This window comes from Zootoca vivipara, chromosome 10, assembly GCF_963506605.1.
Source record: "Zootoca vivipara chromosome 10, rZooViv1.1, whole genome shotgun sequence".
Lineage (NCBI taxonomy): Eukaryota > Metazoa > Chordata > Lepidosauria > Squamata > Lacertidae > Zootoca > Zootoca vivipara.
Genome location: NC_083285.1, coordinates 6068362 through 6096269, shown reverse-complemented (window position 1 = coordinate 6096269; position 27908 = coordinate 6068362). Strand labels below are relative to the sequence as shown.

The following is a 27908-nucleotide window of genomic DNA, read 5'->3' as shown; positions in this document are numbered from 1 at the left end:
AGGCTTAGAAACCACTTCTTGTTGTGGCCTTTTTGTCGCTTGTAGAGAAAAGCAGGTCTGAAAATGTTTCTTTGCGTCTGTATCTGTGGCCATCAGTCCCTCAAGCGGGAAGGTCTCCCGCAGCGGCTCACCAAACATTCTTGTGCACAGTTTTTAAAAAACACGAAACTTTAACATGTAAGATGGCAAGGACGTTCATTAGAAGGGGCAACGCGTCCTTCCCAACCAACCCTTCCTTTCATTTACAAAGGAGGGTGCGGGGAGAGCTTTGGCTAACAAGATAGCGAGCCCTGCAGTTCCCTTGGGCGGCGGAACCTCTCCGTCGCGCTCCGAGGCGAGGCGGAAGACAGGAAGCCTTGGACAGGAAGTGCTTATACGCGCGTGACCCGACGCCCCGGAAGTGTTCGCCGGGTCCTTCCATGCGCCGGCACCTGGCAACCTACGACCAAGGCCGACGGCGGGGAAGAGAAAAACACCCGAGGCCGGTCCGTTTGTTCCGGGACCGAGCGGCACCCCCTGGCCGGCGCCGCGATGCTGCTGAGAGGGGCGCCCGAGGGGCAGGTCACCGGCGTCTCCAGAGCCTTGGCCTCGGGTCGGTCCCTTCTCCTTTCTTCCCAGCCTCCGGGTGCCTCGCAGGGGGGCCACTTCTCCGCGAGTCCCCGGTGAGGCGGCTTCCTTTCACGAGGCCTTCGCCGGGATTGGGGTACAAGCGGAGGCCGGGAGGGGGGGAATTAATCGCTGGAGTCGCCGTCGGTTCTTCGGAGCTGAAAGCCCCCGGCTGTTTCCCTCTTCATTCACGCCCCCCCCCCCACACACACACCGTCGCCCCGTTTCTGCCGCCTTCCCACCCGCGGGAGCTGCAGAAGAGCAGAAATACACCAAGCGCAGCTTTCCCCTGCGCCCCGTCGTTGTAGCTTATTTGCTGGTAGAAGCTGCCCCTGTTGAATTTCTGCCTGTCGCACAGCTATCCGCGGTTCTTGGCGGCTCTAGAAGGTTGTGCAGCATGGAGGGTTTTTTAGCTCGTTTGCCTCGTGGACATATTACCGAGATTGTTGGGCAGAAGATCTCTCCTGCTTTTTCTCTCCCAGAGGCTTCATATAGGAAGGTGTTAACTCCATGGGCGGAATGCGCAGCTTATACTACCTTAGTGCAATACCGCCGACCTTATTCACGCGTTTTTTTAAAAAAAAGAAGAACAAAGCAAGTCCTCTTCTTTTTGGGGAGAGGTGTCTCACACGCACATCCCAAGCAGTTATGTCGTAGAAGAAAGTCCTTAAGGGTTTAGCTGTTACACCCTTCTTGCTGGTTGAGCAGGTGTATAGTCTATAAACTGTAGGATTGCAACCTGAAACAAATAAATTTTTCTTTGGCAGACAGAAGAGCCATGTTGCCATGACATGTAACTGACTAAAGCACAGCATCTATTACTTTAAGTATGGTAGAAATGTGTCAGTTATAATACAGTTAACCAGCTAAAGTGGTTCTTATTTTAAAAGCAATTTACAAGTGACCTATTTCTAATAAAAACTACTTTTCAAACATCTACCTATCAAATATCTATTTGTATTGACAATTATAAAGATGGGTTTACTGATGAATTACAACAAATTTACCGTAAATAGCTGGTACTTAACATGGTGGGGGAATATAATGTTTTTATAGGCTGGCTTGAAGTGGGCAAAATAAGAGTCCATTTATTCATGTATATGATACTTTAATGATGCAAAACTAGGATTTGCTGCATCTTATGTTTGCAGAACACATACTTTTGGCCAAATAAATGTATACAAGGTAGTCCAGATTTTGGTACTGGGTGAATGTGAAGATTTTAGCTCAGTGGAAGTGCCTCCTAAGCTTGTAATATTTTTATTCACAGCTTCTGTGCTTTGCCAATTTGAACCTGTGGGAAGATGGTTTGAAGCATTTATTAAGAGGAGAAACATACATGTTTCTGCCTCTTTCCAGGAACTGGAAGATGAGAAAGAGCTCTCTGAAGAGTCAGGGGATGAAGAATTGCAGCTGGAAGAATTTCCAATGTTAAAAACACTTGATCCAAAGGACTGGAAGGTATATGATCTAATGTTACAATTGTATTTGTTCAGTTTTTAGTGAAGGTTTCCTACCAGTACTAACAATCTGAAATATTTCTATTTTGCTTCGAGCAATATATTCTATATTGCTTCTTGAGAATTGCTTCATCTTTTATTCCATGTGTGGTTTGATCTTAAGGATTGTTTTCAACCACACAAAAATTAGTTCTCCCCATTCCCACTTCAGGGAAATTCAAGATTCAATCCCACTTGTGTAGGAGTAAGCCCCATTGAGTTGCCTAATAGCATTTTGTGCCCTCTCCTTTTTTCAGATTGGTATTAGGTTTCACTTAAAGATTGGCACTTTTCCCAGTGGCTAATACTAAGTAAATAGTTCTAAGCTAACAGCACAGTGTCAATGGGTCATGTGGAAAAAATATAACATTATAGAAGTTTTGAACATCTTATAATATGAAGGTCTGGTCAGGTCAGCTAACAGTGGCAATATGGAAGTCTGCCTTCTAAAGTTCCATTAACAGTCTTTGCTTCTGCCTTGTGCTGAATTTATACATACCGTACCTGCATAGCTGCCAAGTTTTCCCTTTTCTCGCGAGGAAGCCTATTCAGCATAATGGAATTTCCCTTAAAAAAGGGGATAACTTGGCAGCTATGCGTACCTGTTTTCATTTAACTCTTTTCTTTTGCTTTTGCTTCATTCTGTTGTGCTCACATTTCTTTCTGCTAACACTTTTCTTGTGGCAACTTAGAGAGTTGGAGAAGTAGACTGTAGAAGCTACTTGTGTTCTTTCCCTCTCTCATGAAGTGAGGTCTGCTTCTTTCTCTCCTTTTTAGGGTCTCTTAAAAGACAATTTCTTATTCAAAACCTGAAGTTCTGGGTGGAGGAGCTATAGGGATAAGGAAAGGCAATAAAGGCAAAGGTAGCAAGAAAACAGACAGAAGAAGGAAAATAGTAGTTTAGCTTACTCTGCCAATTGGCTGCTCAATAGTTGCTACTCACCATAAATAGCTGTTGATATTTGCAATTTTCTCTCAGAATCAGGATCATTATTCAGTTCTTGGGCTGGGACATATAAGATACAAGGCATCTCAGAAACAAATAAAAGCTGCTCGTAAGTACCTTACATTCATTTTTCGTATTGAAAATGCTTCAGGTCATATGAACAGTTCTGTGCTGCACTGAGCTGTTGATTTCATAAAGGAAGAACAATTCACTTAATAGGACACCAAGAATGTGGCTTTGACTGCTGTGGCACAGTTCTTCAGCTGAGCCATAGAGTCTGATGGGTCATTTAGGATTCTTATGATTGGGGGGTGGGGAGGACAACACTTTAAAATACATGTGTTCAGGGGTCAGCTATAACAGCTGAGTCACAAAACTAAAGAAAAACAGTAAGATTCATTTTACATTGACTTCCAATTGAAGTAAAACACCTGAAATTAAGGATTTATTATCTGGGGCAAAGCTATGCACACATGCAGCCTGTGGTCCATTTGTAATTTTTATGTGATAACTCAGACTCCTGGTGCAATTTAACTCCTTGTGCAATTTAGTTCAAAACCTAGAGATGCTAGACACACACAAAATATTGAAAGGTTGATAATTAATGATCTTAACTGCTGCATCTGCCTAAATCAGCTATGGTAGTGTGAAGGTTTGGGGGTCATTCTCAGCCCAAACCCATGTGTAGTTAATGGGGGCTTTCAACCCCACAGGCATGGTTAGGATTGCATCCTAAAATACAAAATTTTGCATATGCAGAGTTGCATTTTTCCAATACTGTACTTATAGTATAATTAGTTATTTAGTATTGATAAATTAATGTGTGGGGTGAGATGTTGAAACCTTAAACATGTGTGAAACATCACAAAGTACTTGTTTAGCCACTTTGCATTTCATGTAAGGGAGAGGGAAATAATTTTACTTGCATTTCTGTCCTCCGTTAAGGATACCTTTGACCCCACAGATATATAGTATGGTTCAACGTCTGGGGTGTCCATGAAAGTACAGCGTATCACTGCTGTTTGTTTGCTTTTTGCTGCTTATAACATTTTTGCTGTTTAAAACAGGCAATATGCAATTGATGATAAAGCAGGTGAAGGGAGGTGCTTCTGAAATTGACATTTCCTTCTACTCCCATAGATAAAGCCATGGTTTTGAAACACCATCCAGACAAGCGAAAAGCAGCAGGAGAACAGATAGGTGAAGGTGACAACGACTACTTTACTTGTATAACAAAAGGTAAGGACTAGTTATCGCCTAACATTACTTATATGACTGTCCATAAAATAGTTCAGTATATTTGTGTTTCTTGCTTATGTAAAACACATTAGAAGAACAGAGCTTCCAGCAAATGGAACTGTTGGCAGTGTCTCGGTAATAATAATAATGTTGCTGCTTAATAAATGAATCATGAATTCATTAAAACCACTTCTCCCAAGTTGAGCTTTCCTAGGAATTACCGTGCTCCTTATTGTCTTGTATGTAGATGAGAGGGCTTGTGTGTGTCAACTTAGATTAATTATGAAATAATTGATTGAATTATGTTCATGATTTTAAATTCCTAGTTTGTGTGTACAGTGGTACCTCGGTTTATGAACACAATTGGTTCCGGAAGTCTGTTCATAAACTGAAGCGTTCATAAACTGAAGCGAACTTTCCCATTGAAAGTAATGGAAAGTGAATTAATCCGTTCCAGACGGTCCGCGGAGTAAGCGTTCATAAACTGAAGCGAACTTTCCCATTGAAAGTAATGTAAAGTGGATTAATCCGTTCCAGACGGGTCCGCGGAGTACTTAAACTGAAGCGTTCATAAACTGAAGCATGGGTGTAATTAGTTCCGGAAGTCTGTTCATAAACTGAAGCGTTCATAAACTGAAGCAAACTTTCCCATTGAAAGTAATGGAAAGTGAATTAATCCGTTCCAGATGGGTCCGCGGCGTTCATAAACCAAAAATTCATAAACCGAGGTGTTCATAAACCGAGGTTCCACTGTATATGCAAGCTGCTCTCTAAATATAAGCAGCCCTTTATCTAATTATTGCTCTTGTCACTATTGAGTCTGAAATGTTGCATTGCAGAAATCTGCTAAATTGCAATAACTGGGGGAGCTTTTGAAAAGGGAAAGCTGATGTAATGATGATTTTAGAATTGTGCTATATCCCCTGTTCAGAAGTCCTAATGGTAGCTTTTAAGCATGCTACAGAAACATGCAGTGCATATCTTATGCTGTTGATTCAGCAATCCCATACCTATTGGCAAATGCACTGGGATTCTTCATTGGCTCTGAGGATTGGATTACTTAATTCACAAAGCTAATTTTCTGAAATGGCTGTGTATTTCATGCTAGTTCAAAAAAAGTGAGGCTGGGCATTCACAGTGCATGAGCAGCAAGGCACTTTTGAAGGGAAGCCAAGCTTGACTCCCATTCTAAGTTGATTACTTACTGTAAATTGATTATTTACTGTAATTCCATTTTCCAGCCTATGAAATTTTGTCAGATCCTCTGAAGAGACGAGCATTTAACAGTATAGATCCTACTTTTGATAACACTGTTCCTTCTAAAAGTGAAGCAAAGGAAAACTTTTTTGAAGTTTTTTTCCCGGTTTTTGAAAGAAATGCCAGGTAAGCTATATTATGGGCTGTAGGGGAGATTTTCTCCCACTTTGCCTTTGATTCCAGTCATTTGGGGAGCTTGATCATCTTAATGGTGGTCAGATGCATATAGAGTTGTGTCTACATACCTAGTGGTTTGATGTGTTTGAACTGAACTCACACTCAATTATCTCACTCTTGGGTACTAAAATAATATTTGTGTGCTTATTGCTGTTTCCTAGCAGCACACACTGGTGATACCATTAGAGCAGTCTGTTGTAGAGCATATCCATCTGTTGGTTCCAGAACTGTTCTACTTGTTTAATGCAGCCTAAGTGCTTGGGCATCTTCCACTGTCACTTGCTTCACAAGGCCTAGCCTTCACGATGGTGCACAAATAATTTTTTCAACTTTGTCAGAGCAATGGAGGAGAATCTATGCTCAATTTATACCTGGTTTCTGTCCAGTGTACAGTTTTATATTGCATCTAGCAGTTGTGGATGTTTTAGGCCAGCAGTGCTAGGTTAATAAATAATGAATAAATAATGTTTTGTTTGTTACTATGTTAAATATTTTTGTGTTTTTATCTTGTAAATCACTCTGATCCTCAGATGAAGGTATAGAAATTTAATTTAATTTGCTAATAGTAATAATAGATTGTACTATCTCAGGCATTCCCAAACTGTGGCCCTCCAGATGTTTTGGCCTACAACTCCCATGATCCCTAGCTAACAGGACCAGTGGTCAGGGAAGATGGGAATTGTAGTCCAAAACATCTGGGGATGCCTATACTATCTCAACATTCCGAGTCATTTTGCAATGTTAGCACCAAGATGGAACACTGGTACTGTTTTTCCTTGTGCTACTTGCTTGAGAATCAAATTATAAGATTAAGCTCACTTCTTCTGAATTAGAAATCTCATTTAAGTCTATAGATGATGGTCTATAGAGTTCAGAGGATTAGAGAAGCAAATCCATATACTTCAGATTCTCACATGATATAGCATTAATGTATGGTTACTGTTTTTTCAATGAATTCACCCAACTTTTCATCATAGTGAATGTCTGTGTATCTCTTAATTGCTTCAGATGGTCAAATAAGAAAAGTGTACCTAACCTTGGGGACACAAATTCCTCCTTTGAAGAGGTAGATGCATTTTATTCATTTTGGTAAGCAAACTTTTTTCTTTTTCTTCCTTTTGAAATAATTTTATGTGGCACGTCGGAATTATATGGGGAAAATTGTCTGTGAGAATAAACAAGACTCTTACATTTGTAGAAGTCCGTATAATATAAAAACATAAAGAGCACAGAACAACTATTCCTTAGGAATAAAGGGTGTTGCCAGGAAGTAACATTTCAACCCCATTGCAAATCCACTGCATGGAGAGTTGTTCTTTGTAGTTTGAAACTTTCCTTCCCCCCAAAATAGACTGCCATATATATAAATAGCAGGATTACAGAGTCTTTAGTCAAGACAAGCCTGGAATAGTTGTGATATGAGATCTTCAGATTGATGGCTTATGGGAACCACGTTCTGATGTAGTGGCAAACAGATGTATGTGACTAGGTGTTGACGTTATTGCCGATCTCCATTGCTCTGTGCTGTAGTTATGCAGAAATGCAGAAACAATCCTAGGGAGAGAGGGGCCAATGTAGGAAGCAGAATGCCCATCTGCACCCCCATATCCATTTTCTTTGGAGGCATTGTTCTTCCCATATCATAAGATTTTGCCCTGCAGCATAAAATAATCAGAATGAGCAGTTCATTAATATTCTGATAGCATGTAGATTTCCTTAAGCTTGATAAAGTGTATGCACCAGACAACTAGCAGTATAATCTCAAATTAAGAATGAAAACTAAAAAATGTTCTGAAGAATTTGCAATACAACTATTGTGACATTTGATTAGGCATCAACATAGCACTAACTTTCACTATTATTGTATGTTAGGTATAATTTTGATTCTTGGCGGGAGTTTTCTTACTTAGACGAAGAAGAAAAAGAAAAAGCAGAATGGTATGTAAATAAAAGCACCAAAGTTAATACACCAAACAAATTCAGCTTGCGTATCATAGTATACAGTGGTACCTTCGGTTGTGGGCGGGATCTGTTCCGGAGGTCCTGTTGGATCCCGAGGTTTCCGCAACCTGAGGACTGTTTCTGCACATGCATTTGCGGCGAAACCCGGTAAAATACTTCCGGGTTTGCCACGTGTGCATCCCGAAATTTACATAACCAGAGGGTTACGTAACTGGAAGTTCAACTGTGTTACAGATTTTACACTAATCTTACTAATGACTAGCTGGCCCTGCCACATGTTGCTGTGACTCATCCATGTGATTCCCCCCACCCTGTGCCGATCCATGACGTATCCCCCCGGCTTATCCCTGTGATTCCCCCCACCCTGTCCCAACCCATGACGTTTCACACACCCCTCTTCCCCCCACCCCCTGGCTCATCCCTGTGACTGGTTCCACCGTGTCCTGACCTATCCCATCCCCTCCTCCCCCCCAACCCCCACCCAGGCGAGTCAGTACCTCCATTCGGCCTAGTTTGTAAAGGCTTCAGCCTAGTATGTAAACAGGAGCCAAGGTGCTGTTGAGAGGGAAGGTTTTATAGGTGCAGTACCAGTGTAGCCGCCGCTAGAGGGCGCTGGTTTGCAACCTGCTTCTTTCCCAGAATGCATTTTCATCTGAGTGGTGTGTTTTGAAACACGGGGTTTTAGGGGTTTTACCAGGCACAGGTGAAAACGGCATGGCGTTACTCTCATATTCGCATGCAGCTTTGTGTCAAAATTTGAACGCAATCGGTCCAGCAGTTTTGGTGAAACTACAACGTACATGGCCAGTTTACATTTTTATATATAGAGATAACAGGTACTATACTGAATAACAAAGCAGAATAAGCCTTGTGAATAGGCCCAATATAGATTCTCCATAGATCTAGTAATGCTTGGAGATAATAAGTCCAAATAACGGTCCTGTTCTCTTCTCTAGTATCTCTGTATTGTGCAAGCATTCCCCAGCTTATTGAAGGCAAATTTGAATAGAAATAAAATATAGGAAAGCTTTCTGTTTTTTAGGAAGAGTGTACCAGGAATGAGGGTTCGGTAAGCCAAGGTTTAGAAACTTATTCAGGCAATGGTAAACACATGGTATGTGTCAGGGTACATAAATATTATTTGTGTTAAATACAATAATACAATATAATACAATAATTGGGGTTTTATCAAAAGGCATCACTTGCGAAGCTGTTTAGAAGCCCTACTGAATACGATCGTATTCATTGAGGAATTCGTGGAAGTGCTGCTGTTCCTCTTGAGTTTTACAGCATTTCCCAAAATGATTTTGTACTGAGATGTGCTTGAGCATTGAAGTGCTTTCTTCTTAACGCCTCTCATCTCTCTCTCTCTGCAGTCGAGATGAGAGGAGGTGGATTGAAAAACAGAACAGAGCAGCTAGAGCATTAAGGAAAAAGGAAGAGATGAATAGAATAAGGACACTAGTTGGTAAGTGTGAACCCGGTTTTGTCAAGACCCGGTCATTACATTTCAGCTTTTATATGTTCACTTCACAGACACCTTTTCTTTTCTTTTCTTTTCTTAGACACCGCATACAGCTGTGATCCCAGAATAAAGAAGTTCAAGGAAGAAGAAAAAGCAAAGAAAGAAGCAGAAAAGAAAGCAAAGGCAGAAGCAAAACGAAAAGAACAGGAGGAGCGTGACAGAGTACATTTCAATCTATACTTTGTTTTGAAGAATTCAAAAAGTATGAATGCATACAGCAAAGCTTTCCAAACTCTGTGTCACGACATGTTAAATGTGTCGGTTGCAGTGTGTAGGTGTGTCACGCAAATACTCCCTCTGCTCCTTCCGGGGCTGGAAAGGGGGTTCGTTTAACCTCCGGTTTGCTAGTAAAACTAAATTACTGTGTAGCGAAATGATGCACGTCTAAAAAGTGTGTCACCTACATGAAGTTTGGAAAACTTTGGCGTACAAAATGTTTTGGTGCTCTGCCGGCTTTACAAACTACGCATTGGGTGGCATTCAACCAGCTTGAACTATGAACTTCTGCTAGCAGAGCGGGGCTTCCTCTTCCTCACTTCCCCCCATGAAGCCTGCCCTGCCCCCGCTCCCCTATGGAGGACCTGCCATAGCTGATCTTATGGATTGGGGGGGGGGGTGAAGGGAAAGTTATTATAGTAGCAGGCACAGCTGTCACGCCTTGAATATTACTGCAAATTGCTGAGGTGTATCATTATAGTTTTCAGCAAATGCTGAAGACACACCTCTTTACACTTGAGATGTATATTTTCAACATCCATCCTATTTTTTGTGATTGAAGGCATACAATTTAAAAAATACAAACTGTTCTAAATTGTATTTAAAATAGTTGTAACCTGCCCTGGGACCTTAGAGGGAAGAGCAGGTAATAAATTGAAATAATAATATAGCCATTCAAAGGTTTTGGTTTTACATAATAATCTTTTGACTTGACCCCGTGGCCCATGTAATAAATTGTGCTTTCCTAGAAGATACCTTATTCCACCTAATTAAATATGTATTCCACCTAAACAAATACGCAATATCTTTGAATTCAAGTGTTGGCTGTGTTTTGGCCCCAAAACTCGAGAAAAGCAAGTGTTTTAAAAAAAACATTTTAAACCTGTTTCATTAGCATAAGAATTTGTGACGTTCACATTTGCTAAAGACCTGTCATGCTGAAAGATTTCATGGAGCACGGCACAGGTGATTACTGGAATGATGCAGTTATTTATTTGGTACAATAGTTCAGGTCATGGCCTTGAAATAATGACAAATATGCATCCCTGGTTGATTTGCTAGTAAGAATACCTAAAATTTTGAGAACCAAATATCACAAACTGCTTTTAAATTAGCATAGATATGGTATCAGACTTTACTGATTCATAGTTTTTCTTCTGTTTCAGCAAAGGCAAGCAGAATTAGAAGCAGCACGATTAGCCAAAGAAAAAGAAGAGGAAGAAATTAGACAACAAGCACTGCTAGTAAAAAAAGAGAAGGATATTCAGAAAAAAGCAATTAAAAAGGAAAGGCAAAAACTACGAACAACCTGCAAGGTATATGTGTGCTGCTATAGTTAAATATAACTACTTTTTTCAGCTTTCTAACATCGAGTTCATAGAACATTGGGTTTGAACAGCACTCTACATTAGTCCTAATTCTTGGAGAAGCGACCTTGATATCTTAAAAGAGTTTTTCTTTAAAGCTTTATAAAGCCTCACATTTACTTTTGATGATGTTATTCAAAATATCCTTGTGAACTGAGGCATGATGTGAAGGCTATGGTAACTACATATAGTTTTCCAGAAGGGATGCTAAAAATAAAACAGTTGCAGTTATCCCAATAAAAAAAGTGAGCATTGGGGAAACATGCACACAAAATGTGCATATTAGCAAAAATAACATACAAAAATGCATTACGTTAGGTGAACTTGCACACACAAATGTGTATTTTATGGGGGGGCGGGAATACTGGTGTACTTATGTAACGCTGTAGTACTGATAGTAAAAAATGACGAGGTGGAAGAAGTTCTCCGAAAGACAAACATCCAATTTTAGAAGCATAAATTTTAGCCAACATATGTGTCACGGGCATTTTGCACTAATTAATCAAGAGCTTAGAATACTAGACATTTGAATGTCGGAAATCAGCTAATTCTCTAGTGCTTTCTACTCTGAAAAGCAAAGCTAGTTCAGCTTTTGATAACGATGTTGTTCATGGAAGTTGTTTGCTTAAAAAAAAAATTGCTACAGCCAAAATGCCCAAACCAAACACATTGCTTGCCACCGCTGCCTGCTGTTTTTCTGTAATCTGAAGATAAAGCATATGGTGTTCTCCTTTCAGAACTGGAATTACTTTTCTGACAGTGAGGCAGAATGTGTTAAGATGATGGAAGAAGTAGAAAAGCTGTGTGATCGTCTGGAATTGGCAAGGTATGCATTCCTGACCTACATGTTACGTTTTTTGACCTTCAGCTTTCTACTAGATCTGAAATATCGCTCAATAATTTATTTTTAGTCTGCAGTGCTTGAATGAAGCACTTACATCCACAACAAGGGAAGAAGGAAAGGCTGCTGTAGAAAAACAGGTAATTATTCATCTTTTGTCACATGTCAACATAGTGAAAATATTGGTGTGATCCTGTTGAACATGTATGCTGTGTTGTATAGTAAGCAAATTGCCCATCAGAATTGCATTTCTAAAGAGAATTTGCACCTGCTTAAACAACTAATAATGCCTCTTTTATTGCATTTTAAAGTCTAGCAGAATCTCAGAGCTTACAAAGAGGAAGAGCAGTTTGTTCTCTAGGTATTAGCAGATGAATCTTTGCACGTTTATGCAAGCTTGAGAGATAAAAACGAGAAAAATGGGACATTACCTTGTTTCCCCCCCACCCCACCCCTTCAGGGGTAGCAAGAGGGTTATAGAGAAAAAAAATAAAGGATAAGGAAGTTCAATGTTTGAACTTCATGTTAAAGTACCGTGTTTCTCATATTATAAGACACGTCTTATATTTATTTTTTTCTCAAAAACACACACTATGGCTTATTTTCAAGGGATGTCTTATTTTTTTTCCTCCTCCTCCTGCCGTGGCTGGCATTGCTGCTGCGCCTATCACTATGTCTTATTTTCGGGGTATGGCTTATATTCCTTGAATGCTTAAAAATCCTGCTATGGCTTATTTTATGGGTATGTCTTAAAATATGAGAAACAGGGTATATGGACTTACATGGTGCCAAAATCAACAGAAGAATGAGGCACTATTTAAGCTGAATTGTGAATTCAGCTTAAATGGTCCTGACAATTCTCTTGCTTTATTGTAGTTACTACGGTTCTAAGACCAGTAACATGCACATGTGATGAAATTATTATTTTCTCCTTTAGACAAGGGTGTCCCTCATCAGTTATAAATCAGTCTAAAGCTACCTATTTAAGTGCAGTTAATTTGCACAAATCTTGGGGAAAGCTTTCTGGTGAGACATGCTGGGGTCCCAGAGTTGTGTTGCAACTTTTGCAGTTGCTACCTCTTTTTAACTTGCTCTCAGCTGTGTTTTTGTTGGAAAGCAGTGGACTTCTCCCACAGTGGCAGTTGTGGACCAGGAAACCTGTGGCCATTGCCTACATATTGGGAGAAGGCTTTTGTGTTTGCACTAATTCAGTGATAAAGTCCCATGTGTTCTTGTATTCCCATAGATAGACGAAGTAAATGAACAGATAAGGAGAGAAAGGGAAGAAGCAGAAGCTCGTATGCGACAAGCGACAAAGAGTTCTGAAAAACCAACAAGTGGAGGTGTTGGCGGAAGTAAGAACTGGTCAGAAGATGACTTACAGTTGCTAATTAAAGCAGTAAACCTCTTTCCTGCTGGGACTAACTCAAGGTATCTACAATTATTGAACAGTATGTATATAGGCAAGTAGTCTTGTGTTGAAGCATAAAAGGAAGGCAAGTCAGGGTGTTGATTTTTATGTTAAATTGATTTGTGAATATATACTTTCTCAATGTATCGCAGATCTGCAGAAACGGCTTTCTGCTGAGGGATATTTGCAAAGTCATTCAAGTTGATTGCTGAATTTGTTCTGTAATTCTGACATGATTTTGGCTAGATTGCAGTTGGGGGTATGAGCTGAAGGCCAAAGCATTTTCCAAGGAAGACGCTTTCTTCTTCAACAATTTGTGTTTTTCTAAAACACAAGGTTATTGTATATTATAAATATTGTTAAGCATATGCATTAAGCACAACTGAAAGTAATGTAACTCTTATTTAGGAAGATGTGCCTGTATAATTCCAAAACTGCACCCATTTCAGTATTTGATTTTAAAATATACAGGGTGAGTCCTTCCAAAGACGCCCTGTGGATACAGAGTATCCATGTTACACGGGGCCTCTTTTAAAAGACTTACCCTGTACTGTATATCTTACCAAGTGATATATTGATTACAAAAAAAACAAAAAAACTAGCCAGGCATTTAACTGCTGGAATTGACTTATTTTTAAAGCATTTTTGTTTCTCCTTTTGCCCGATATAGGTGGGAAGTTATTGCCAATTACATGAATTTGCACTCTACTACAGGAATAAAGCGAACAGCAAAAGATGTTATCAACAAAGCAAAGAGCCTCCAGAAACTTGGTATCTTTATCTTTGTAAGATGGTCTGCATGCTTCCATTTACTTCCTAGTAAATTCAGCTTACATTCCACAAGCCTAAATACATTCCTGTCCACCCCTACCCATTTCCACTATCTTCCCCAATTCTGAGACAGAGTATCAATCTGTTCCATTGGTTTCTTGGCGTGATTTCTCCTGGAGTGCTGGCTGTTTTTTGTAATGAAGACTTTCATATCCCAAGGGTTGAGATGTCCTTATAATAATTGGAGTGTCATTTTGGGCTATATGTATATGCAAAATTTCAGCATTGTATCAGTGTTGATGCTCCTTACAAGGGTGACTTAAACCACTTTGTATGTGCACCCTCTTGATAACAGACTTATTAAAATAATGTAACTTGTTGGCCTTTCAGGTGAAAACTGAGTTTACTTAATATTCTGAGACTTCTTTCGTTTTATGACATGGGTTGAATTGTTTAGTTGGCCTTTTAATGCTTGACTTTAAGCAGAAGAATTTCCTGTGAAACATTCGTTTGGGGCATGATTACTTAAAAGCAACTTCTTATTCTTCTTAGACCCTCATCAGAAGGATGACATAAATAAGAAAGCTTTTGATAAGTTTAAAAAAGAACATGGAGTTGTGCCACAGGCAGACAGTGCTACACCGTCAGAACGTTTTGAAGGTAAGCAGGGAAGAACGATTCGCCTCTCCCCACTGTCCCATTCCCAAATATTCCATTAAGCATTCTTGCGCCCAGATCTCATGTGGTTAAGAGCCATCCCTCCAGTTCTGCCACTGGATGTTTTTGGGCATTATCTGCTTGATGTCTATCACTACTACCAAGTGAACAAAGTTCTTCATTTGCAAGTTCTAGTGTTTTCAGATGTGAACAGAATAGTTAGAATTTGCATGAAGTTATGTAATGTTCAATTGATGGCAAACAAAAATTCCCCGTTGCTTGAACTAAAGGCATCCAGGGAAGAGGGAGAGGGCTGGAAAATTCCCTGGGAGTTTTGCATAGCTTTCAATAAGGACCTCTTGATTAAAACACATTCTTTTCTCATGTATTGTTTTCAACAGCCACATTTACAGATTTGTCTCCATGGACAACAGAAGAGCAAAAACTTTTAGAACAAGCTCTCAAGACATACCCAGTGAATACTCCCGAAAGGTGGGAAAAAATAGCAGCTTCTGTTCCAGGCCGATCTAAGAAAGACTGCATGAAACGATATAAGGTAGGAAAATATTGCTTCTATTTTTACTCCATAGTGCACTTCAAAGTATTACCAGCTTAAGAGAGATCACATTTGCTTCTCTCTATTCCACTTTAATTTCTCACTCAAGTGTCATAGGAACCTTCCCTGTTCATTGGAAAAGAGATCATGAACAAAGGTAAGAGTAGCTTGCTGGTAATAGTCACTGGCAAAACAGCTTTCATGGCTGCCTGAGATAGTAAGGGCAGAATTATTGATGACTTGCCTTATGTAGAATTTGCCATTTGTGCCAGGGAGGGGAAACCCTGGCTTACCAACTTTTCCTGCAGGCAAGGCTGTCTCAGGCAAAGCAAATCATACACTATGGGTCCCCACATAACATAGTTTTAACTCTGCTTCCAAAACTAATCAGGAGGCAGAGGAACCTACAGGCCCTGTCTTGGTAGATAAAAATGTAAGAGCCGTAAAAATCTTTAAATAGGCGCCATGGATTGAATGTGATGCTACATACATACAAAGCACACATTAATTAAAATAGGCTGGCCAAAAAAAGACTTTGCATTATACCACATGAATCAAAGACATACACCATGACCACTTGCAAATGTAGAATTGTATCAAATGAAGAAATAGAAAAGAGCAGGAAACACACTAGAATTTTCTTTCAATGTTAAGTAAATTCAGAGTTCAGGCCTTTTAGTTCAGTGCCATTCATTTAGGATTATTTGTGGTGGTATTAAATCTAAACATTAGTGAACTAGTGGAATTCAGAATTGGGAGTCCCAAACTTCACTGCTCAGTCACTGTTGCAGCTACCCAGAGATTGATCTCCCTCCATGGGCAGTTCACAAAGTTTGTGTCTGAAAGAGCACAGTCATCAGATGGGGAAAAGTTCCCTGTCCCTGCTTTATGTGCTTAGTCTTACAGTAAGTGCCAATTCATGGTGGCACAGCCAAAATCCGCACTACTTGTATCAAGCTTATGTTGAAAGTCAAACTGCAGCACTTGGGTGCTTCTACACGATTATTGAAATCACCGTATAACTTGAAACTGAATAGCTTTTGAAATAGTAATATCTATCACACTCTGAACCCTAATTTTGGAAGTCTGATCAATACAAAAGTTCTTGAGCAGTTAAATTGGGTGGTTGGAGTGAGTGTTATTCACAGGAAGGCTAGCTGGTGGCAGCCTACTAATGGCAAGTGTTTAAAGTTACTGATCATTTGAAACTTTGTCTTAGAGTATTCTTTCTAGCTTCTCAATACTTGAAATAAATGGAACTTGCTTAGCAAATTCTACTAGATAAAAAGTAATATGAACAAGGTTCTCTCTCTCTTCATTCTAGGAACTTGTTGAAATGGTTAAAGCGAAGAAAGCTGCCCAAGAACAAGTAGTGAATGCTGCTAAGACTAAGAAATGAGATTCTCAATGACAATCTTAGTGTGTTCTGTTTTGTAATAAAAGTACAAATGTATAATATGGCTTTTATTTAAATAGATAGCTGTACATTTCTTTGTGGAAACAGAAGACAAAATGTCACGTAGTTAACTTTGTTTTATATATTTAAAGAAGTCTCATACACTCAGGCAGCATACTTGGGTTTGTTGTTGAACATCAAAGCAAAGTTTTAGTTAAGGGGGGAGGAATCAATTTGCCAATCTTTACAATAACTGTCAAGCACGAAGCCAGTACATTCCACTACGGAGTCTGTTGTAATCAGGGAGTTGTTCAAGCGGCCCTGAAATTTTAAAACAGAGATAATTACAAAGAGCAGACAACTTTTTAAACAAATGGCAGCTAGTACTGAAATCCTTACCAACAGCAGCAATTGCAGGGCACTTATCATAAATATACTTTGTGCAGACTTCTTTGATTGTTTGAGCATCAATTGCCTGAAATAGAACACAGTAAGCCTTTAGTTGGTGACCATTTTATGTGACAGTGCAAATAGCTGAAACTTAAAAAAACAATTATCCATCAGCATAGCTGAGGGTGTCTATATGTTATATCAAACATTACACCAAGAAGAGCTACAGCCCATGAAGTATGCAAGAATTTTGACAAACAGTTTTCCTGAGACCAGTTAGGAGCACTGAAACACAGCTCTCAACTGCTGGAACCCTACTTTTGGCCAACTCTCTTGTAGCTGAGATTTCAGCATAATCTTCAAACAGTCTGCACCTACATTAGTGCAGTAAACACAGCCATAACTCTGAGCTATTATGTTAAGATGGCTAAGAAAAGCACCAAACCATTATGCTCCTTACTTCAATTCTTGCTTCGAGTTCAGGAATTGGGATTCGACGATTGTAACACAACATTTGTCGTCCAATGTCTTCACAAATGGGAGTGGAACCTAAAATTAGACATTCTTAGCATGTGTGCAACTTAATTAGACGGGACTTTTAAAAAGAAAACAATCAGATCATACCATCCAGTTGTAACAGCATGTTGGTTTTCAAAAGATTCTTTGCACGTGCAACCTCACTTTCAGTAACACTAGTACACAGTCGTATCCTAAAGACAATGAAAAATAGAAATGTTGTAATAATTTGGCTGCCAGTGTTCTTCATGATATACTTCATTGGGCTCACTAAGAACAAGCAAATGCACAATCTAGATCAGGGGTCAGCAAACTTTTTCAGCAGGGGGCCAGTCTATTGTCCCTCAGACCTTGTGGGGGGCCAGACTATATTTTTTATTTTAAAAAAATGAATGAATTCCTATGCCCCACAAATAACTCAGAGATGCATTTTAAATAAAAGGACACATTCTACTCATGTAAAAACATGCTAATTCCCGGACCGTCTGCGGGCCGGATTTAGAAGGGAATGGCCGCATCCGGGCCCCGGGCCTTAGTTTGGGGAACCCTGATCTAGATAATTTAGAAAATGGACCTTTATGAATAGCACATAGAACAATCACAGCTCCAGTAACCTGTTGCTGTAAGCTAATATCCCAGTGAAATAGGTCAAGGCCACAAGAATTGTAGAATCAATGTAATAAAAGTAACATTTCTTATACCCCTCCTATCTGACTGGGTTGCCCGAGCCACTCTGGACGGCTAATAATGGTAGAGTTGGAGGAGACCTGAAGAGTCAGCTAGTCCAACGCCCTACAATGCAGGGATGCTGCCTGCAGCTGTCCCTTGGTGGGCTCGAACCACCAACCTTCTGCTTAACAGCTAGATGCACTGACCCACTGACCTGTTAGGTTCTAAACCCAGGACCAAATATGCCAGTGCATGCCCCTATACTTTGTAAAAAAAATAAGGCACGAGAGTATTTGCATGGTATCCTCTAGGTGAAATCCTGCACCAACTTTACGTAAGCGACTGCTCTCAAGTATGCATAAAGCATTAACCTGCAGGGCATTGGTTGCTTTCATTCCATATCAGCTATTTTCAAATATGGTTACTTCCTTACCATTCTCTCTGAACAAAGTGCATCATGTCCTCTATGGTTGATCCCTCACAAACCATATAGACACCCCACAGTCCAGTATCTGTGTAGCAGGTGTTGAAGGACTGGAAGCTATGACAAACGTTGCCATGACATGCAACTTGAGCAAGCTTACTAGACAGATTCTGTTGAAATAAAAAGAGGAATATATTTGGGGTAGAATCGGTCACTTCAGTATCATGAAGCTTAGACACAAATGTCTTCATTCTAGGCACTTCTTAAATGTAGATATTTTTCTACCCCACACTCATCCATCTACCAGCTTCTAAGTGGCAAGTACTAGTCTATAAGAACAAGTTTAGAGACAGACAAATCTGAACTGGAATTGAAAGGAAACTCAGTTCAGAAGTGGCTTGATTTCTGCCAAGGACAATGTTAACTAGTGCCATTTTCAGGTAACTGTCTCTTTTCCTGCAGGACTAATGGCAACTGGGGGAGGGGACAGAATTTGCCAAGCAAAACCACAGGTGAAAATAATTCAATCCTTTCGCTGCCCACACAGCTTTTAACTTAATAATATCTCCATATCACATCAGCTTTTGCTCTTAAGTGGCAGGAAAATGGATCCACCGGATTAAAGGACTGACTTAGCTATAGGAAGTATCAAGACTTGTCTCCGTTTACAAAAAAAATAATGATGATGCTGCTGGAACTGGGCTCATCTTTCACAAGGAGACTATAGACACAACCAACAGTGCAACAATCCATTACTTTAAACTGGTTAGTAATGTTGAGGTTAACTCACCACGCCGCCTCCGAAGGAACGGTCCCAGTTGCCTATCAGAGTATTTGCCACCATGAGAGGTATGGTGTCCGGGTGACACCAGCCGGCCGCTTCAACAGCTATCGCAATGTGGGCCAGAGGCATCTTATCATCTCGCACACGAATCTGATGAAGCACCACAAACAAAAGGTTTCAGATACCTTTCAAACAGGCCATGAAGAACCTCAGTCCCTGAGACTCCACAACCTCAACCATCTCGGCCACACACCTCTTTCTCCAGGCCGTACCCCTCTCCAGCACAACTTTGCACCTTCCCTGAGTGCAAAGTTTTTGCCTGGGTGCAATGACCCCATGAAATTTGCCCAGATGGATGGAGACAAAGAGGAGAGTGAAGAGTCTAGTTAGAAACTAGCCTATTGTAATAAAGGTCCTTCATTTCTGCCTCTAGCTTCACCTACCATGGACATGTGGCCTTTGGAAGTCTGCCCAGGAGGGGATGTGGACCTGTCTGAAAAAGGCAGCCCCTTCCCTGATTTAATAAAACAGCCAAAATGGATGGAAGCTAAAAAGACACACACACACAGCCAAATTTGCCTAAATCAATTGTACAGCTTTTATTTCCACTATACAGTAGTACCTCTACTTACGAATTTAATGTGTTCCGAACACACATTTGTAAGTCGAAAAAAATTGTAAGTCGAATCCCATAGGAATGCATTGGGAGAAAAAATTCGTAAGTCGAAGCAACCCTATCTAAAAATTCGTAAGTAGAAAAAATACTATCTAAACCGCATCCAAGATGGCGGATGGAGCTCCATTTGTAAGTAGAAAAATTTGTAAGTAGAGTTATTTGTAAGTAGAGGTACCACTGTAATGGCTCTGTAATAATGCCTAAACACAGCAACTTAGCAGAGGTTAAATAAGAAATGGAGGGAAAGTCAAAGTGGCAAAATAAACAGGCCAGAAATCCCATGAGTGCTGTAATGCAACACTAATGGTGCTTCAAAAGATGCTGACCCCCTCTGCTCCTTTATCAGGTTTCTCAGCAGTTTTTGCAGCCTAACCAGAATCTCAGCTAACCAGATACCTTGTATAACTATTGCATTATCAGTGATTTTTCAAGCTGCAGCTGTCTGGGTGGGAGGGAAAGGCCTCAACTTACTTCACTGCCCGTGAACTGGCAAGGGGGCAAGGCTGGCGCTCCTCCTTTTGCAATAGATGGCAAGTTACCAAAATGGTACTTGGCTAGTTCAAGCAATTCGTCATGAGCGACTCCTAAAGGAGATGCATGTCAGTTTAGGGGGTGATATATGTAAATGAATCAGACAAAAAAAAGCAATTAAAGACTTCATTTTAGAATCCAAGGCAATAACTGGCTAAACATTGACTATTTTATCCTTTCCGATTCTGAATAGTGGAAAGGTGTACTTCTTAGTTGTGTACGCATCAAAAATACCACAAACACTGTATATCATCATACAACAGCAGCATCATACCTCCTGTAGCAGCAAGTACCATTCTGGGTCCTTTATAATGTGTTGTAATATACTCCACCAAGTCATTACGGTTAATAGACCTGCAAGCAGCAAGAAAAAAAATATAAAGCATAGAAGAGCAACAGAACCAGATAACTTGTCTACAGTTGAAAGCAGTATGTCACCATATGAAGCAAAATTGCTTCTGATGTTCAATATGTATAATTTGAGAGGAGGGAAGGCCTTGCTGCTGTTTGCCATGCTACTTTTCAAGAAGAGTCCACTGGGGGCACAGTCCCCATACATGGTTTTTATGGCCAGCAGCACTCAGGAGAGAAGGGAAACACGAACAAGCTCCTGTACACTAAGATCAGAGTGCAGAAGAGCAGAGCATTCAAACTCTGAAACAATTAAGCAAACTTAGAAGCTCAAAGTAAATTTGACCAACTAGTTGATTGCTATGGAGAAGAATTACAAGGATTTGTATCACCTTCCACTAATAAAAGGTACGCGTATGGCGCTGTGGGTTAAACCACTGAGCCTAGGGCTTGCCAATCAGAAGGTCGGCGGTTCGAATCCCTGCGACGGGGTGAGCTCCCGTTGCTCGGTCCCAGCTCCTGCCAACCTAGCAGTTTGAATGCAAATCAAAGTACAAGTAGATAAATAGGTACCGCTTCGGCGGGAAGGTAAATGGCGTTTCCATGCGCTGCTCTGGTTTGCCAGAAGTGGCTTAGTCATGCTGGCCACATGACCCGGAAGCTGTATGCCGGCTTCCTCGTCCAGTAAAGCGAGATGAGCGCCGCAACCCAAGAGTCGTCCGCAACTGGACCTAATGGTCAGGGGTCCCTTTACCTTTACCTTTTACCACTAAACATGTTACAATATCCAATTAAGAATAGAAATAAAATTTGTTCCCTGGAAATACTGCATTTTTCTCCAGGTACAAAGTGCAACACATAGTATACATGGCAAAAAAAAATGCAATAGGTCTGCCGGAAAAAATCCCACCCTGTAATTTCAAGAATGAGATGGACTATGCACAACAATTTCAATTAACTTTCAATTAAGAATAATGAACTTTGCAGAAAGGCTCGAACATTGTATTCTTTGAGAGCTCGATTCCCCCCCCAAAAAAAAGATAGTAAGCTTTGCTTTGAAAACTGTAATATCATTTAAGGTTTTAGCAGGGAGAGCAGCTATCGTATACCCTTGACCAAAGAATGGTACACTCCTATCTGGGATGGTCATCCTCCTCCACTGAGTGCGCAGCTTTGGGAGGGAGGGAGGGAGGGAGGGAGGGAGGGAGGGAGGGAGGGAGGGAGGGAGGGAGGGATGTAGAGCCATAAGGAAGGAAGGGGACACCAGATAAGCTGAATCAACCCTGGCGACTAATGGGGTGAAAGATGTCGCAGGCTGATTACCCTCACATCATTGACCGTAATAAAACAACTATACTATAAAATAACATTTAAGAACTGGAGCACCAAAAGGGAGGCATACTTTATGTTTTCTGTGGGTCCTAATATCGTCCGTCCCAGTGCTGTATTTTGATAAGCCGTGGCATGAAGATAGTCAAAGACAACTTCCTGTAAATTAGTCTCAACTTCCTGCATTTCTCGAAGAATCACTCCTCGCTCCCGTTCAATCTCTGCCTCCCCAAGTGTGCTATTCTGTATGATATCAGCAAGAATCTCCACAGCTGGAAGTAAAATAAGAAAGAAATACATATTTTTAGAAAGAAATTGGGGAAGTGACAATTTTATATTTAGAAATAGCCAGGAAATGGGGGGATGCTCTGGATTTCAATTTATTTAAAATTTTATCTTTGTCACAGGATCCAGATTTGGAGTCAAATATGGTACACGATAAACCATAGCTTACTCTGCATATGTGAATCGCACCCACTTTGCTCCTCCCATTTGGTATTGGGAGGAAACTAACCACATTCCTTGGCTATCTGAGCAGGGATCATGGTTTGTTTCACTCTAAACAAAATCAATGATAAGTGAAAGTTTATTCCTAGATTACCAATTGTGGTTTCTTTCTTCCATGCACTAGCAAGAAGAAGTGAAGTCACACAAAACAGTCATGCACGGTAAGCCATGGTTTATACCTAAGCATGATGTGCAAACATGGTCATTAAGTAAACTTTCAAGGTTCAACTCCTGCGCACTCTTATTTGAAAGGAGGAAGACCTACAGAAATCAAGACTTATTTCCAAATAAATCATGACTACTTCCAAATAAATTATTAGAGTCAGGCCTCAATTTTAAAAATAGTATGGAGAGTATGACATAGAAAGGCATAAATAAAGCAAGCCCAGCACACAGGGGCTCCATCTTGGTGTTTTTGCAGATGTTGAACAGCCAGTTAATCTACTTTCAAGATCAGTTCCATTAGGGCAGGCACGTCCAATAACTTTGACCTAAACCCCCCCAAAAGGGGTAGATCACTGGCAGTTTTTAATTCTGTGAATAGATCACAGTGTCTTGGGAGTCGGCCACCCCATCTAAATTCACAAATGTTCCCAAACTGACATTTACCTCTTGGCAGGTCTTTTGAGAAAGCCTTTGCATAATATACAGTTTGTTCTCTTGATGTATAAGCATTAAGGTGAGCTCCCATGTTTTCAATCTCAAGTTCCAGATCCAACTGGGACCTTTTTTTTGTCCCCTGCAATTTAGATAGATATTATTCAAGCTGTAGATAAGAAATAAAGCAGCAAGAGTACCTCAGCAGAAAAGGAGATAACTGTGAAATGACGCATTGCATTTCCTTATCAGGAATAAACAATGTAGTTATCCTACATCAGGGACCCCAAATTGATCTGGTCTAGCAAGTTTGTCTTGGATGTCTACTGGATTATTTATTTCCAGTTCGTCAATAATAACCAGGGCAGGTATATAAAGCACCTGCCTCACATAGTGTTTGGTCTATGAATTGAATTTGATCAAATAATGGTTTTAGACATCAGGAAAAATACTGCAGTCGCTTGACACACTGTCCCAGCACACGCTGAGGACCGCCATATATGTGCCCAATATTATTAAGCAGAAACTCTTAGTTGCTTGGGTCCTGGTTACTGTGTGATTTTACATGACATCATGAAGGAGCCAAAATCCCCTAAGAAAAGGGGCTCAAAGGTCATTTTCTGGTAAGTCCCCTAATAGTTTATGGAGACCTCTTCCCCGAGATACCAAAGCCTTAGTTTTTTTTACTGGAAACTCTATGTAATATGATTTCAACCAGCCTTTGTTGGGTGGGGCCCAGATTACTTTACATACTATTATAGGTTTCATAATTTTAAACAAAGCATTACCTGCCTTGTGCATTAAATACAGAGCAGGCTAAAAATGATATAGAAGTTAGCTAACAATTTTGAGGACAAAATGATTATCTGCATCTAAAATAGGTAGGTGCAGTCCCCCAGGTCTAAATGAGCAAAAATGTATATCCCCAGGGTCTATCATAATGTAACACACAACACAATCTTTTACATATCTACTCAGAGGTTAGTCCCACCAAGTTCAACAAGACTTACGTACTTTCAGGTACAGTAAGTGAATAAAAAATTGCAAGGCTACACTTCAGTTATGTTTCTGGAATCTCAGAATTCACCCAAAATTTAAGATATCAAAACTAATTCCTGTACTACTTGACCTATCACTCTCAATATTTTTAAAAGCCCTGTTTCTTAAGAAAGATCAAAAATTGTCTCAAGTCATCTGGTCCATAAACTCTTATTTGATTAAAATAAACCAGTTTGTATGGCTAACTCCCCAAACAACAAAGATGGCCAGAAATATACTCAACCACCTCTGAGTTTTACAACCTCTAGATGGAGCAAACAGAAATAGTTCTTGAATGAAAAAAATAAGTGTGATCTGAAGTCTTGTATGATTTGCAGGCAAGCTTTCAGAGTGCAGACTGTCCAATCTCCTGGTAAAACCCAGCATGCCCCCTTTGATGCTGATAGATCTCCATGCTTTTGCCGCAACTGTTGTGTGGGACCACTGCGTCACATGGTCTAAAAAGCTTTCTGCAAGTATAGTGTGTCATGATGGAGTTCATCCAGAATGGAGCACCCGCTACGCGTAATGCAGCACCCTGTAATGCAAGGAGCAAGGTCTTCCTAGAGATTATAATGGTTGCGCAGTCAGCAAATTTCACAGACCACAACATAGGCTACAATACAAATGGGATTGATCCTTCGAAGGAGCAATAAAAGAACTTCATCAGCTTCATCCGGCTGACAAGCTGTAAAGTAACTACCCGTTCTTTAACCTTGGTGGCTACTTTCAAAACCATTAAGCATTAAATACTTGGGCCAAGGTTATTTCACGACAGCTGCCATTATAGGAACGAGATCTAAATTGCTTACATGCTTTGACACTGCTTTTTAGTTTTCCAATCTGAAGCTAGGCATAAGGTCTACTACTGAATTAAAGATGAACACAAATTAATATTTAATTGGAAAAACAGAATGGGAAAGTTACTTTCAGAACTTGCCTTAAAAGCCATATGCTCCAGGAAGTGAGCTGTTCCGTTGTTTTTCTCATTTTCGTATCTGCTTCCAGCGTCAATCCAAAGTCCCACCTCATTCAAAACAAATCATTAGACTTACCAACCAATAAAACACAGGCTGAGATTCAATATGCTGTGGAGGCAGAGTGCTCCTATCTCTCAAAGGGGCTGGTCGAGAGGTGACAGCCTGCCCAGATTGCAAGGTGGCAAGCATGGAGGTGGAGGGGCACAAGAAGCAGTGGGCACTGATGGGAGCAGTGGCTGAGTCCCAGGCCAGGGAGCAAGAGTCTGCTCCCACAGAGGGGGGGGGAGGCGGCTGCAGAAGAGTCTGAGCCGGGGTTGCCGCAACAGCGTCTCCACTTGGCAAGCAGGCAACTGCGGGGCGCACGAGATCAGTCCCAATGTCTCCCAGTCTGAGTGCCTGCCAGTGTGCCACCCAGCCTGGCTGAGAGGAAGGGTGGGAAGGAGCGGCACTGCCACCACCACCACCCAAGGAGGAAGAGAAAGGCAGGAAAGTTCCCAAGGAAGCCCTTCGCCCAGCACGCACCTCCACACCAACTGCCTAGTCCACCAGCAGGACACAACACTTGCCCTGCCCCAGGCACCAGCAACACGCGTTGCACCTCTGGTGTGTGGAAGAGGCATTGATTATGTTTAGCAATTAAGGCTGCATTAGGATAATGCAAAGGCAACCCGGACTCAGGAATGCTCCCATTGCAACCACTTTGCACCACAAAATCACCACCTGGTAATTATCAATGTATTATCATATTGCTGGTACATAGTGGATCCACCCCATTGATCCACTTTGGTATCTTGGATCAATTTCCAACATCAGAATACCATCACTGATGACAGCGGCTGATATTTCCCATGAGAACAGTTTCCCTCCTGATGCAGCGATCAAAGCAGTTAGGCCTTAAAATAAACAACTATTCTACAAGCCAGAAAAGTTTACATTAAAATCTGCTGTATAAGTAAAGCATACCCCTAATGCAGCATCATAAATATTTACTAAGAAGCCTTAGCATTTAAATTTTCCTTCAGTAAGGATGCTAGTATTGTTATTTTCAAAACCAACTTACTAATATTTGAAAAGGCAAAGATTTAGAAGGCCAGGGGAGTATTTCACTCACAACTGTTACTTACTGTGCAGGTTGAAATCCCAGAATCTTCAGACGCTACCCTCAAGCCATTATCTAGAGAAGATACCTTCGTCTCAGGAACATTTAGGACAATTTGAGATACTGCCTTGGTAGCTCTGAATCTGCTTCTCCCAAGATGTACAGACTATTGGAAAAAGTGGCCAGTGAGGAGTATGATACAAATGCTTATCTTCACTTACAAGGAAGTAAAGTATGTTTATAAAATTATGTGAGAGCAAACAGAGTTCCAGTTACTGTTCTATGAGAGTTTAAGACAATAAGTGGTCCCCAAAACTTGGTTCAGTATTTTCTATCTACAGACAGACATACTGGGAAGCAAACCTATGTGGAGCCCTCACTTTAGGGTTGTTGAGATAACCCTCTCCAATGTTAAAAGAATGCAAAAGGGAACCACCAGATTGTGCAGGCTGGCTTCTCTGCTTGCCACCTATTACCAATGCACAGAGCTTTGGAAGAATTCAGAGCCCCACATATGAAATAGCTCTATGCATGTGGCTACATATGGCCCCTTCTCACAGTCACTGGAAGCACAGCCAGAGAAGGCACATCAGTAGCAGAAGAAAGAGCCAGCCCACGACCTTAAAATTGAAGTGTTCGTGTAAACCTACCTTTTCAGTATCAGTCACAACCGAAGGACATATGGTTACTGAGTAATTTGTTGTAAGATACAATATTCACTATTGCTTTGGTGTGTTTGGGGGCACATTCTGATACTGAAACCAGGCTTGGACACAAAGGCCACACTCGATAGGAAGACCTAGCTCCTTTCCCCAGAAGTACCCTTTAAATATTTGGAAAATGTGAAGAACAATGACTGCTGCTGCGAAGCATTTTCCCCTCTTGACCAAGCTACCTCCTGACCAGCACCGCTGGACACTGTCAACGCAGAAAGAACTAGGAGGAGCTGGATTAGGGTCAGTATCCATTCATAGGGGGGGGGGGCATCCCTCCTCACAACAGCGCAGGATTTGCCACAGCGTGGGCTGTTCCCCAGCACAGGGCAAAACAACCACCACCACCTATTTGCAGAGCAGACACATTAAAAAGTCACTGCACCAAAAGGAATAATTGTGAAAAACAATAAATAGGGGGGGCAGCCAAATTTTGCCCTTCCTCGGGGCAGCCCTGCCCACAACACCTTGTGAAGAGTTAAGAGGTACCAGGCGACAAGCCAGTGCCCTCAGCGAAACTTAAATCTACAGCGCGGACTACAATTCCCATCAGACGTCGCGCTACCGACTCCATCAGCGCGGAGCAAAAACCAGGGGGAAGCCACGCGCGGCAAGACCGCCAGGAAACTACGCGCCCCAGCATGCAGTGCGCGGCGACCAAGACAAGCGAGAGCGTTTCTCGTTCCGGCAGCAGTCGCCTCAGAGGCCCGAAGGCTCGGCACCCGTTTTCCGAAGGCGGAGACTCACCCGTTTTCCGAAGGCTGAGCTCCGCGAAAGGAGGAGGCCCGGGCAGGCCCACAGGAGACGCCCGCCCGCCAGCCGACCCGCGGCCGCCGCCATTTTACTGCCGTGGCCGAGTGGTCGGCGGAGCCGGGAGC

General features: G+C 41.2%; 2 protein-coding genes across 4 annotated transcripts; one reads left to right on the top strand and one right to left on the bottom strand.

The window, feature by feature from the left end:
- Positions 1-350: 350 nt before the first annotated feature.
- Positions 351-16486, top strand: DNAJC2 (DnaJ heat shock protein family (Hsp40) member C2). 3 transcript variants are annotated; one of them, XM_035127577.2, is made up of 17 exons: positions 351-592; positions 1877-2067; positions 3085-3160; positions 4192-4290; positions 5532-5673; positions 6733-6813; positions 7597-7662; positions 9063-9154; positions 9252-9373; positions 10594-10743; positions 11532-11620; positions 11706-11775; positions 12882-13066; positions 13717-13817; positions 14370-14477; positions 14876-15030; positions 16355-16486. In XM_035127577.2, exons 1-17 carry the CDS (start codon positions 532-534, stop codon positions 16427-16429), a joined length of 1863 nt encoding a protein of 620 aa, XP_034983468.2. In that variant the 5' UTR covers positions 351-531; the 3' UTR covers positions 16430-16486. The 3 variants fall into 3 exon arrangements, 2 of the variants coding, with proteins under 2 accessions (XP_034983468.2, XP_034983469.1); XM_035127578.2 differs by having other exon boundaries at positions 526-662; XR_004693345.2 differs by lacking the exon at positions 16355-16486 and having other exon boundaries at positions 13717-13831; positions 14876-15019.
- Positions 16487-27908, bottom strand: PMPCB (peptidase, mitochondrial processing subunit beta). Its single transcript, XM_035127580.2, has 13 exons — positions 27778-27908; positions 26343-26483; positions 25179-25265; positions 23213-23342; positions 22170-22368; positions 20691-20770; positions 20357-20469; positions 19216-19359; positions 18435-18595; positions 17441-17526; positions 17277-17365; positions 16826-16901; positions 16487-16747 (listed from the first exon to the last, which is right to left on the bottom strand). The coding sequence occupies exons 1-13, from the start codon at positions 27868-27870 to the stop codon at positions 16683-16685; spliced, it is 1464 nt and encodes a 487-aa protein (XP_034983471.2). The 5' UTR covers positions 27871-27908; the 3' UTR covers positions 16487-16682.